Raw genomic sequence first — 13,767 nt, forward strand, 5'->3', positions numbered from 1 at the left:
GAACAGGCTTCCCAAGGAATGGTCACAGCACCAAGCCAAGAGCACAAGAAGTGTTTGTATAATGCTCTCAGGCACATGGTGTGACTCTTGGGGTGTCCTGTGCAGGATTCAGAGGTAGATTCAATGATCCTTGTGGGCCCCTTCCAATTCAGCATATTCTGTGATTCTGTAATATTTACTGACTGTCTTTTAGCTAAAGAAGCTGAAATTCTCATTAAAAAGGCTTTACCTTGCTGCCAGCTAAGTAAGACTCTGCACCCTCTAAATAGAGAACCAGAAAGTTTTCTTTAAAACCTGGCCATCAGGGCTCTAAGTAGTACCACACAGCCCAGTTAGATGCTGGATTGAGTGGGTAAATGGAGTGCCAGGTGTTACTGGGAATGAAGAAGAAGCATGTGGGATTTAGCATGATCAAAAGCACCCTAGGGATGGAATTATGCCTTTGGTTCGAGCATTTCTCTTGCTTGAAATGCAAAATGCATGCCAAAAATGAGCAAGAAAGCATGCTTTTAAGTCAATGCCATTTTCAGCTTCTGTATAAAATCTCATCATCACTGAAACAGACAAGAGAATAGAAATGTAAAGACAGCTGGTATGAGGAGATAGTGGTTTATTCCCTTCTCCCACCTGAAAATAATGCAGAAATGTGAAACATGTCTGATCCTGTTCCTGCCAACTCATCTTGCTGACAATTATTAATTTGCAGGGTTGGTTGACTGGTTGATTTGCATGAGTGTGTATATGACTACTTACAGAGTCTGCTTACTATTCTGATAACAAAAACACTCAAAAATTACCTCTTCCTCCTCAGGGAAAGGCAAGAAGGAAAGAAAGGAATGTCCTCTTTTTTTGGTGCTGTTCCTTGCATTGCAAAAGCATTTGTGTGCTTGATTTGTATCAATAAAACAGTTTTCTGGACTAATGTGAAATTTGTACATGAGCCTCAGTGAAGCAATTGTGCTTCCAAGGGAGCTGCATTGTACAGACAGTTAACTGAATTATTTGGAGGTTTCTATAACTTATAATCAAACAATATTAAGGATCCCCATACTTTTAAGATCAGTAACATCATGATGATGCTACAGTGCACATGAAAGAAACCTGGTATCTGCTGAAAGTATTTATTATGAAAAAGAAGCAAATTAAAGATTCCTTGGGGCTCAAGAGATGCAACACAGTAAAAATGGAAAGCCAAAGTATAATGCATTGTCGTACTTGGTCAGTTCAAAAGCATTCCCTGCAAAACAATTCTCAAAAAGTCTCCACAGCAGACTGCAGGACACTAAGAAAGTCACAGTCTTCAGTTCTCTTTCAGGTCACAAATTATACAAGTAACAGAACCATCTGCCTTCCTTGTGTACTCTCAAGGTATTGTTGAATCATTTTGATCCCTGTCCACATGAAATACTGTCACCAATACCACTGGGCATGATAGCTGGGAGTCAATTATTTGTAACACAAATCAAAGTCATGTAACCAGTAGTGAGACTGAACTAATCCACAGATCAGCACTTGACACTGGCAAATAATAAAAACCCCCGGTGAGATCAGGACTCCCAGTAAGGGTGCAAATTATTAATTTTGTAGTATACATATAAGATCTATGTTTTTACACTCCTGATAAAGTGCTCACTGTGAAGAAGGAAAAAAAACACCTTGACTTCCTCCAGTGACTCAGTCACAGCCAAAGTAGATTTGGGACCACTGGGGAGAAGAACAGAAATGTGGCCCTGAGCCAAGTTCTGCCTCTGCCTGAAGTGCAGCTGTGGAAGTTATTGTTGTCTCCCTTCAAGGGAAATGAAATGATACATGTGGTTACGGTTTAAAAATGCACACTTTCTTCAGGAAGGACTTTTGAAAGGCATCAGTCGTCTCTAGAGTGTCTTGTAATAACCTTGGTTTATACATCAGTGTGGGATTAAAGGCATCAGCCACTTTGCCCCATTAGCATCACTGAAACAGAACAAGTCCTCTTTGAAATGCAGTTTATTCTACAAATATTTAGAATAAAATCATAGCTAATTTCCATAACTGCATACAATACCAGAAAGAAAAAGCACTACTATGGTCATTTGAAGGTTACTCACAAGTGTTTTCTAAACTACTCACTTGCGAGGGAAGGATTAAATGGGAGACAAAACGTTTCCTTTAGTTTATACTCATGTTATTCTCTTTGGGCATTTTGTTTCCACACATCCACATTCATCTACGTACACATATGTGAACTGGACTGTTTTATGGTTCGAGCAAACCAGTTCCACCTTCACTTTGTGACTTCTTTTTTCATGGCAGCAAGTGCATTTGTGTTCCATTTCACTGGCCTCAAAAGAATACCTACAGAAATGAGATTTTTCATATCAGTCTGCTGCCTGTGGTCTTCCCAAACTCATCTGTATTTGCTGCTCCAAATGCACATACTATTAAGAAGTAAAATTTCCTATCTATGTTTCTGCTTATTCATAACAGCCTTTCTGCAGTATGCTATTGGTCATGCAGGCCCAGATCCTTTGGCACCAGTGGGGAAAATCCCAGTAACTTCAGTGGATTTTGGATTAGGCCCATTCTAGCAAGACAGAAAGGACCAATTCATGCAGATAACAAAAGGCAGAAAAACATCCTAGAGTTGTTCAAACACCATATAAGGACATGTTTTAAGAGCACGTATAATAAATTTAACTGACATCTTTCCCAAGGGATCTATTTTCCTGACTAAGATAAGGCACTCTATCAAACTGAAGCCATTGCTAATGACTGCTCTTCTGCACACCCAGTTACCCAACAGGGTCCTTTCAAGCAGCACGAAGGGGACAAACAGCTGCAGCCCACTGGTGACAAGAACCCAGGAAGACAAGCCACAGAGGAGGAAAGGGACAGACTTCCTACTTACACAGAGTAGGTACTGCACATCCCTTCACAAAATGGCACTGGGACAGGAGCAGCTGACTTGCAGTTGCCATGGACAATGTACTGCTCCTTCACACTGCGTTTGCATTTGTGTGGTAGGTCAATACCTGGGCAGAAGAACACTTCTGTTAGGCTTCTTCAGAATGGGCAACAAATGTTTTGACAGGTATGTGCTAGTAAACCAAAGACAGTTCATCCTAGTAAAATTTCTCACAGTTCAAATGCACAACCATAACCACAAATGAGAGTGCAAAGAGGCATTAATTCAGCAAAATGATTCCTCCCTAGTCAATGCACTTTTCCATTTGTGGACTAGCCTTAGCATGTAAAGATACTATTGAATCAAGACCTAGAGGATACATGAAGGGTTTAGGTTTTTCTAAAATTGTTATGAGTTATATTTGCAGCTCTATAACAGCTTAGGATTTCTGAATGGATGCTACAGGAAAAGAAAACCCAAAACTTTGTTTCCATGCAACTTGCAGATGCAAGAACACAGAGAATATTTTCTACAAGTTTTCTCGTCAGGAGTATAGTTCAAGCTAACAGTATTTCAGTTACTTAAAAACACAGAAAAGGAGATAAAAAATTTTTAGTGCTCCCATTGGAAGAATGAGGCAGATTTTTAATCTTGGCTGTGAGGTACAGAACAATTCTGCTGCTGTAAAACTATCTTTCAGTCTGTGGAATGTGCTTGCTCTCAGAGCATGAAGAAACAGGGCTACAAGCAGGGAAAGACCAAATAGTATTGGAATAGACAAGCAGTTATTTAATGCACTCACATGTCTTACAACAGCCATCTGAAGACACCTCAACTGTCCCCTGTATTGAAAGTAACCAGAACAGTCAGTTCAGATGCATGTAGTGCTAAGCAGACAGCAGACATTCTCATCTCTAATGATGAGAATTCAGTTACAGCCCCTCATCTCTAATCCACACAAATTCCTCATCAGACCTATTTGTGTACCAATTATATACAAAGCTGCTTAAAAAACCCAAACCAAAACAAATCATCCACCAAGGAAGGGAGTGAATTTTCTTAGAACTATATATCCTCTCACAAGCCTGCTAAGATGTCCTGTAATACATGCCTGATCTTATTTAGGTACTATTGAAGACAGCATGAAAACCCCAGCCCCAGAGAATGACAGCTGCCCCTGGAACTGAACAGCCTGACCTGGGCAGAGCCGACCCCAGAGCTAATTCAAGTATATGGCTGTCCTAGTCCCTGCTATGATCTGCTGTGAAGTCCCAAAATGCTTCTAAAACTTACTGGAAACCACCAATAGCTGAAAGCCCGAGTATGAATGTTACCCCTTGATCATTCACATTCCACTTCCTCACTTAATGGTACACCACATATCAGAAGACACATTGTTCATCAATACCTCAAGGATTCATGGTGAGTTACCACTTGTTCAATTGCATTTTACACTGACATTTCTCAAGTGATGAAAAATCCCTCTTTGCTATTGCTCCTATACCTTTCTCTTTCAAGTTCTAGTGCTTATCCTATAACAATGTAAATTGTGTGGGTTCATTTGCAAGTATTTTTGCTTAATTTCCATGAGACACAGTGCTGGAAAAGCACATTTCCTTCAAACAAGGATGATCATACCAAAAAAGGTCAAGAAATATTCATTCAAAACAGCAGATATAACTCCCAGGCCAGCATCAGGGCTCATTACAGAAATCTTTTTCTGCTGTAAAACACTTACTGGAACACAGTTTGCTTCTTCAAATGGTAGGCAGACCTTTATTGTACTAGTCAAGGAAAACTGGCCTGCTGATTCAGTGCATGTGTACTGAGTACAGTTGTCATATGGATCTTTATAATTCTTTCCAACCTGATAAAAACAGGAAAAATATTTAAAAATAAAAAATAAAATTAAAACAAAACAAGCAAAACTCCCAAACCAAACCAACTAAAAAAACCCAAAAAACAAACTAACAAAAAAAAAAAGGCCAGTGGCGTAAAGCAATAAAATTAGAAAACTGAAACAGTAATAAAGTCAATGAACAGGCAGAGACTGAGTTGCTCATATCACTTTGAAAGGGCTGAGGTGTCTGCTACTCAGATCTACAAATTATGTACCAAGCTTGCCCACTACCAGTCCCTGCAAAATCATTTCTGTGGCCTCCCAGGGGGAAAGGATGAAAGAATGCCAGAATGAGAATAAAGGTATTAACAGAAATGCCAGAAGGTAAATGTGTTAATGTTTGTGGGCTATAGTACACACAAAAGAAAAATAACTCTTTCAAAATATTTCAACAGTTTTCTTTTTTAATAGATGGAAGAAAATGAAAAGGGGTGAAAGAACAAAAAAAAAAATCTTTGCAATAGAGATGAATGGATAACTGCAAAACCTCCTCATGCAGAGACAAAAACTATATATTGGAACAGAAAAATCTAGCTGGTAAGATAAATTATCAAGGAATAAAAGAATGAAATAGAAAAGATGTAGAACACAAGAGCTGTCAATGGAGCAATAACATATAAGACAAGCCACTGGCTGAAACAGCACCATTAACCATACACAGGAGAAGCAGGCTGTAATAAAACCAAAGAGCTAGAATCAGGGAATCATAGTATCATTAAGAGTAGAAAAGACCTCCAAGATCATCAAGCCCATCCTTTAAAGGTCCAGCTCATGGCTACGCAATGCTACATTCACAAGATATGATGTGTTAGCTGTGTGTGTTACCAAGTCACAGAACACTACAGCAGCTGTCTCACTTGATTTCTGCCTCAGCAAATTCAGAACCAGTGGCAGCACAGCTCTATCATCTTGCTCACACTGTACCCCTGTATCTTCAGGGAAAGATAATGAAACTGCTTCAGATGGGAGCAGTGTGATGTGAAGCCAGCACATCTATCTCTGCAAGAGAAGTATTACACCGTGTCACCATCCCTTCCAAATTCTTTCATGCTATTTCATGTCAAGAGAAGTGGAGGTAACATGATTTCCATTCCTGCCAGAGAATATAATTGTCAACATGGTAGTGCCTGTAAGATGCACACAGCAGGGAACAGCTGTATAAACATCCACATTCACTTTGGAAACACAGACATTTTTACATCTCCTTGAAGTCCTCCTAGCCTTGAAATGCTTTGATAATTCAGCCTTGTGTGCAGAGCAGGGGAGTGCTTACCTCAATAGTCACATTGCCAAATGGAAAATTTGCCACACATGCCACTTGCTGGCACTGGCTGCAGCACTGACCTTTCTCTTCCACATAGCGAAAACCCTGTGGGAATAAAGTTTCCATTTATCCATGTTAACCCATGTCTTGTTGCTGAAGCATCTTTGGATGAAAGCTACACTAAAGATGGCAGAGGAAATGAGCCAACCTTCTGGTTTCAATTCTGTTGTCTTTTGAAACCTGTTGTAACCACATTAAGCCTGACAATTAAAGCTGGTAATTTTTCAGCCTTACTGAAAAATGACTTCTGGGTACTTCAGTTGCCATGAAGACCCTGTCATTGACTATTCTTCTCTTCAGACTAGCACACAAAAGAGGTAAAATAAATTAATTTAGCACATGATTACTTGCATAATCTGCCACCACTGCTTGGTCTGATATCATTATCTACAAGAACTATTGCTGTCAGACAGGTGAAGATTTTCTCCCCGTGTTTTAGGTATTCATTGGTGTTCTAGTGGCTGTGGGTGTGGCTGGCTTCAGGAAAAAGTGCAATGAAAGGTTTTGTCCATTTTTAACATTGGTGGTGCATCTGTCCTTTATCTGGGCATGAATGGAAAAGCAACCACCCTGCTTATAGTCAGTAACAGATTGAACAACTTGAGTGCTGATTCTCCCAGGTACTGAGAAGTAACTGAGTATTCCCCACCCACAAGTGAAAATGTCGGGAAACATATTAACCACTGTGCAGTTTCCTCACAATCTTCATTTATGAGATGACAATGGACAACATCAGCAGAATGATACAAACATCTTTCAGCAGTCAGACTTCAACAGGTTTGCAATAATTTCTGCTCAGGGCAACTTTCCAAGGGTGACCTCTTCAATTTGCTGGAGCAAAAATAACCAGCACCCTAAAAAGGACTTTACAAAACAATTAATAGAAGAGTCTATCCTGCTGTGTTGCATGGATAAAACAGTTACACTGTGTCTGTTTCAACTCAACAGCCATTGTGGTCACGGAGGTGCTGACCTTCTGACAGGTGGTTTGGCATTGCACTGGAAGGCACTGGATGCGGTTGGTCTGTGTCACAGGATCCTGCTCATCCATGCACACACAGTTCTCACAAGAGCTTTTAGGCACCACTGCCCCTGGCTGGAAATATAGGGGAGAGAGAAAACCATGACAATAATTGAGAGGGTTCTGGAATAAACATGCCCCTGGCCTATGGAAGAAACAACTGCTTAAGAGGTTTATTTTTGGAAGAACTTCCTGAAATGAATATACATCCAGATCTCTAAAACCTCACCATTGGTATCACAAAATGAACACAAGGCTGACACTCCCAAGTGTATCAAAGATGTTAAATGAGTTCTCATAAATTCCAAGCATCTATTTTTGGTCAGTTTGACCAAGCAATAATCTTAAAACATTCAATGAGATTTAAAATTTGTGTTCAACCACAATTCTGACCCACTGACTCTAAAGCATAAGCAAGACTTTTTCTTGTAGTAAGCAAGTTGCTGGTCTCTAGCATTACCTACTCAGTAACTTATTCCAGAATTATAGATTGCTTGGGTTTGGGAGGAGACTACTGGCAGGGAAGAATTATAGGCCATCCTAATCCTGCTTTTTGTATGAGTGTTGAAAACAAGAACTTCAGATAGTTCTGACTCAGGCAACATTAACTCATAGGAAGAAGTGTCTGGAAGAATACCTACCTTAAATTCAACTCCTTCAGAAACGCATACACCTTTTGGTACTGTAAGAAAAGTAAATTAAAAGGTTGTGCTAGGAATGATGCAGTTACTGTACTCATTTCAAACTGTGAGTGATTTAGAGAAGTCAAAGAGTAGAGCTGAACTTAATAGCCCATACAAGAGGTGAAAAAAAAGCAACTAGTACATGATGCTAGTGGGTATTCAGAAGCCCACACGTAGCATCTGCTTAGATGTATTCATCAAGTGGGGATAATTCTATACCCTGGTATTTTCCATAAGGTAAAATCTATTTGCCTTGTGATTTTTCTTACCCATACCTGAAATTATTTGACCTTTTCTTTATTGTTAACTACAATGCAGGTAACAAAGCTAATGAGTTTATGTGTGTGAATCTGGAAATATAGTTTGGCAGCAGTGCCTTGAATACTGGCTACAGAAAACCTGAACCAGTTATTCTATCAAAAAAAAAAAAAAAGTGGGGAAGGGAAAAGAAAAGGAAAAAATAATAGTCCAATTGTAAAGGCTGAGAAGGAATGGAACAGGCTTCTGCCATGATGTTAACTCATTTAGAAAAATCAAATACTTCAAGGCATAAATAAAACACCTTAAGGAAATGAGGTACTTACTACAGGAGAAGATAGGGCAACAACCATCCTCAGATATAGCAACCACTGGCTGGAAACCTAAGTCACATCCTGTTTTGTTGATAATGCAGGTTTTTATATCACATTCTGCAATAGACAGCAGAGACAAAGTAAGCCAAAGCAACCCACTCTTACAGTGTTACTTGGAAAAAACCATCCTATTACCATTGCCAGGATCCTCTGTCCTGTGTCTTGGTATACATACTGGGAATGGCCAGGTTTAGGAGCGCTGTGGTGGGCATTTGGGACTGGGAGGGTGCAAATGCAAAGTTGAGGGCAAACATGTATCAGGAACCTCCACAGGAAGCCTTAGGGAAGCCTGGAAGATGAACACATCCTCCCTTACTGGGTGAATCTCTGTGGGAGGATCACCTTCTCATCTCAGAAGGACAGGAGACAAAGGATCCTGTGAAGCACCTGCTCCACAGGGGATTTTCCAGTGTAAATATCTGCCAGGTCATGGCACTAATTAAGAATACAAGCTGGACCAGAGGAGTTCTTTTCTGCTAGCAAGAGCTCCTGGCATGTAGATGGAAGAAATTACCACTCCAGTGTGCTTATTTGAATCTGCTACCTGTGAGGCACCACATCTCACTTTAGGATTACTGATGAAGGCAAATGGTGCCATATTATGGCATGTGAAGGATCTACTCACCACAGACAGTCTCTGTGCAGCAGGGATCTTCCAGACGTGGTTTGATTCTACGAACAAAGCCTTCTTTTGTGCAGTTGATAGGTGGAGATTTAGCACAAGGACGGGGGAAGCAAGAGATGTTCAAGGTTGCTTCATCACAAGTACAGTATTGACAGTCATGTTCCCAAGCCTCTCTAGGCTATAAAAACAAGAAGGATAGCAGTTCAGAGAGCAAAACCTGGAAACATTATATCAATTAATGCCTGCTGCAAGCCCCTGTAGGAGTAAGATGACTTAATTTATTGTGTAGGAAAATTGCAGTTCAAATCCCAGAGGGAGAAGAAGGGAACCATAAGAAAAATTGCCATTATTTGCCACCTTCCTTTGCAGGTTTATGTGTTTCCAGGAGGAAAGCCTGATAGTTCTACCAGGAAACTGATTCCCACAAACTACTCTTTCTGTTTCTGTACCTCAAGTGATTAAGCAAGTTCTAGAGCTAATAAAATTTTCTTATTTTCTCCCCACTGTCATTGCAGTTCACTGTTTTTTTAAGCTTAGAATTAAAAGAAACAACTTATGCAATCATTTTTGCAGAAGGTCAAAGAACACAGATAAACTATAAAAACTGTATTTTCCTTTCTCTCTTACCTTTTTCACTGATCCATCTTGTGCAGTGCAACCTATAAAATTAATTAGGTGTTACTTTAAAGGAAACGTAATCAGGGAAAACAACAGAAGCAGACAAACAGGAACATAAGGAAGGTATTGAAATCTAAAAAACAGCCACAAAGAAAAAGAGAAATTCAGAGTGCAAAGTCACAGATTGTAAACACAAAAACATATTAAACATGCTATTCTTTGTTCTTTTGAAAATTGCACCTTCTGCATATAAGAGCAGGCAGAAACTCTCAATCTGGAATGCTTCCAGCCTCACCAGAAAGGGTCAGTAACAAGGTCTCCCCCATTTCCTCTGTACCCAAAACAAACCCCGTAATGTGCACTTCTAGTCAGGCTCTTTCCCCCACTTCCCGTAGCAACATTTATACCATTTCTTACCACAAACAGACACACAAATGCCATCATGATCATTCATCAGAATTTTTCCATCAGGACAGTAGCATCCTTCAACAAAAACCGATGTGCTATTTTGGGAGGGAAGGTTGTCCATAACGACTCCTCTGTACAGTCAGAATATAAATGAGAATGAACGAGAGGCCAAAATGTAGCCCAGAGCAATCAAGACACCTAAATCCCAAGGGAATGTGAACTTCAAACTTCCCTAGCAATTTTCACATTGTGGACTTGAAAAAAAGCCTTATAGGAAATGACCCACCTGCTGAAGCAAGTGTTTCTTTTTGCTTCCCCGCATGGCTTGTACACCTGATCCTGAGGACAGCTGGCCTCTGTGGAGCATTGCAACACACAAGTTAGACGGCGCAGACCCGCGTGTACCCTCCGACGCAGGGACACAAGGGGACAAAGCGCCCAGGCTACCGCAGCAACCTCCTGGGTCCGCACAGCCCGGCCAGGGGGTCCCTGCAGCTCCAGCGAGAGGGGCCGATGGGGCCAGCAGGATACAAGCGACAGGACCAGCAGTGCTCGCCCTGATCCCTGCAGTGACCCTGAGAGCAGGGCAAAGCACGCAGAGAGAAGCGGCGTGTTGCCATCTAGTGCCCAAGATGTGGGGAACACACAGAACTCGGCTGAGCTACGCAGGAGACCCTTTAGTGTATGGCTCCTGCAGGAGACCCTTTAGTGTATGGCTCCTGGCTTCCCCTTGTTTTGCACCAGGTCTGGAGTGGAACAACCTCTTTGGCTTGTTCCTTCTATTTCTCAGGTCCAGAGAAGCAGGAGAGGACAGAGCAGATCAGACTTGCTTCACCCCAGGGGGTGTTTTCCAGGCTTAACACGCTGCCCATTCCCAGGCTCACAGCATTGCCATTCCCAGGCTCACCACACTGCCATTCCCAGGCTCACCACACTGCCATTCCCAGGCTCACAGCATTGCCATTCCCAGGCTCACCACACTGCCCGCTCGACAGCCTTCTCCAGTCCACGCAGACCCCGTGCAGCCCGCACAGGGCTGCGTAGGTCTGCATGCTCTGGCACTCGGTGCTGGGATGCTCCTCTGAGCACCCGCTGGCCACACACGCCTCGTAGTAGGGCTGGGGGGGGACCACGCCGTGGCACTCCGTCAGAGTCCTTCACAAAGGAAGGAGAAAAAACCTTGGGCTAATTCCAAGCAAGAATTCATCTCAGAGCCAAACCATCCCCCCTGCCCTAGGCAAAGTCTCAAGGTACAACTACAAATTGTTCTCATAGGCAATACACCCCCACAGCTTAATAAAGAATGAGCTTTACCTGCCATTCTTCACAATGCATTGAAAGGAAACAATATTATGTTGGACTGCTACCTGCAAAGGCTCCTGCACAGCTCATAGCTGTAAGTCTATATGATGATGCATTTATGCTAGCATGTTTGAAAATCCTGCTTTAAACAACGAAATTATTTTAAAAACAGACACATATATTTGGTTACTATATTCTGTGTTTCATCTCATTCAGAGCTTTCAGAGACTGAATTATAGCTAGTTCCCACTTGGCCTCTCCAGAACTGACAGGCAGAGTGCCAAGCAGCAGACACTATTAAGAGAGGACTGATTTTACTGATGCAGCTGAAAAATGTCTGCCAAGTTCAAGAACACACACATCAGTTCACTGCTCAGTTTCACAAGGTATGCAAGATTTTGTATTTTCTTCATATCCTAGAATAAGTTCAACTAAGCCATTTAGTGAAGAACAAAATTACCCTGTGGACTTATTTTTCTGATACTTTTGGGAGTTGTCTTACCAGATGATTTTACACAGATTAGAAGGCACACAGTGCTGATGGTACTCAGTCTTTGATTGCTGTGAGACACCATGATTACAGTATCTGTTGGTAGGATATGGGACTTTCCAATCTAATGCCATCTCTTTGAAGGTCTTGACAACCTCACCATTCCTCTTCATAGCATCATCAGACTTCTGGTTGGTGCAGGTACCTTGTAGCAGTATAAAAATGACAGTTCAAGTACACTTGATGCTGGTGAAGCTGCTTTTAGAGAAAAATCTGGGGGGAAATTCTCCTCCTTGTGTGAAGGGAGCAACATGTGGGCTCCTGGATAAATTCACACAAACTGTTTCTAGGAACAGAAGGCTCAAAGAAGCAGCTTGCCAGCTACTCATGAAAACCAGAATTGATTTGTTCATCAATACATTTCTCCTGGTGGCCAGAGTAACTGAGATGGCACAGGACTCTCCACGTTTCCTACATTCCTATATGAAGTAAATATGATAAAAAAGAAGGGCCTAGAAAAATTCTATCTCCATCCCCCAACAGACTCTGAACAGAATGAAAGGATATGACTTAAAACTATTTCCTGACAGTGTCTTCCCATTAAATAAACTTACTAACATTTGTAAGAAATAGTGAAGTTGCAAGCATTTAGAGATTTTACAAGGGAATGAGAGATAGAAGGAGGAAAATTCAGACCATTAGTTTTTTTGTCAGCTGATGAGGACACTCACCACAGAGTCCCTTGGTATTGTTATAAAACTTGCTGAAAGGGAGTTTTATGTAAAATGCAAGCCGACTATAGGAGATGTAAACCTCTAATTTAGGTATTTCGATTATGGCGTAAAGGCCAGAACTGGTTATCCTGATACCATTCTTAAAAATGTCTGGAACAACTTTCTTATCATCAAACAAAATCTGAAAAGAAAAGAAACAAAAGGTTTATATGGACACTCTTTCATTGAGTAAGGTACATGATTGCTGAAACCGGAAAGCAGAGCAGCACAAATTCAGACAATAGGTACAGCAAATGATGTCTGCCAAAGGCAGTTATTTAAGCAGTTGTCTAATACTCCTTTTCAATATGTTGTACTTTATATTTGAATACTCATATCAATACGAAAAAACACAATTTTCAGTTATGTGATCATCTCCCTGATTTTTAGAATATACAGATTTTATTGACACAAAGCAAAAAAGAGAGAGAAGAAGCAAAGTAATTGTATTTCTTACCCATTTAATATTTTACAAGCTCAATCTTTTGTAATGACAGGACATTTGGCAGTTGTAGTAATACAACTACAGCAAAATAATTTTGAGAATTCATTTAAACACAATACTTTACCAAGTTTGTTTCTTTTCCGTGTTCCATTGCTTGTGTCAGAATAACAACAGAGTTGGAGTAAAAAATGATAAGGGACATTGAACAAATTGCTCCACCCGTGGCAGCACAGTAGTAGTTGTCCATGTGAATCCAGAAGTTGTAAGAGTCAGGATGAACTGACTTCACAAGGACATAGGTGCAGTTTTCTTTAAAATGGTAATATGCTCCATCAAAAGTCACATAATGCTCATTTCCCCATCCACTGCAAATACCTAGAAGACAGAATTACAGGCATCAGGTTTGACTTCTGAGCTACCTGTACATCCAAGTTCATTTTAACCTTTTAATTTGCTTCCACTCAGAGACAAAATACCCAGTTTGATAAAGAAAAATTACCCTAGCAAGGACATCTGCTTTCAATATCCAAGATTTCAGATGGGATTTCTCCTCCATCCTACCGAATTGATATGAACATAGATATGAATACAGATGTTGACCAGATAGACTTTTCTTTTTTGAGGCCCAGCTGAACACATAGGATAAATTTCAGGAATTCTCC

General features: G+C 40.8%; 1 protein-coding gene across 1 annotated transcript in view; it reads right to left on the bottom strand.

The window, feature by feature from the left end:
• Nucleotides 1-2,159: 2,159 nt before the first annotated feature.
• The window catches only part of LOC134045405 (mucin-5B), a 41,686-nt gene continuing 30,078 nt past the window's right edge, over nt 2,160-13,767 (bottom strand). The window contains exons 32-47 of the mRNA XM_062495167.1: nt 13,230-13,480; nt 12,619-12,802; nt 11,900-12,092; nt 11,072-11,250; nt 10,382-10,451; nt 10,105-10,226; nt 9,697-9,728; nt 9,070-9,247; nt 8,397-8,501; nt 7,771-7,811; nt 7,082-7,204; nt 6,058-6,153; nt 4,623-4,751; nt 3,687-3,726; nt 2,888-3,011; nt 2,160-2,334 (exon numbers count right to left, since the gene is read on the bottom strand). Coding sequence (XP_062351151.1) covers nt 2,160-2,334; nt 2,888-3,011; nt 3,687-3,726; nt 4,623-4,751; nt 6,058-6,153; nt 7,082-7,204; nt 7,771-7,811; nt 8,397-8,501; nt 9,070-9,247; nt 9,697-9,728; nt 10,105-10,226; nt 10,382-10,451; nt 11,072-11,250; nt 11,900-12,092; nt 12,619-12,802; nt 13,230-13,480 — 2,042 coding nt within the window. The remainder of the gene's footprint in view (nt 2,335-2,887; nt 3,012-3,686; nt 3,727-4,622; nt 4,752-6,057; nt 6,154-7,081; nt 7,205-7,770; nt 7,812-8,396; nt 8,502-9,069; nt 9,248-9,696; nt 9,729-10,104; nt 10,227-10,381; nt 10,452-11,071; nt 11,251-11,899; nt 12,093-12,618; nt 12,803-13,229; nt 13,481-13,767) is intronic.

This window comes from Cinclus cinclus, chromosome 6, assembly GCF_963662255.1.
Source record: "Cinclus cinclus chromosome 6, bCinCin1.1, whole genome shotgun sequence".
In the NCBI taxonomy this organism is placed as follows: domain Eukaryota; kingdom Metazoa; phylum Chordata; class Aves; order Passeriformes; family Cinclidae; genus Cinclus; species Cinclus cinclus.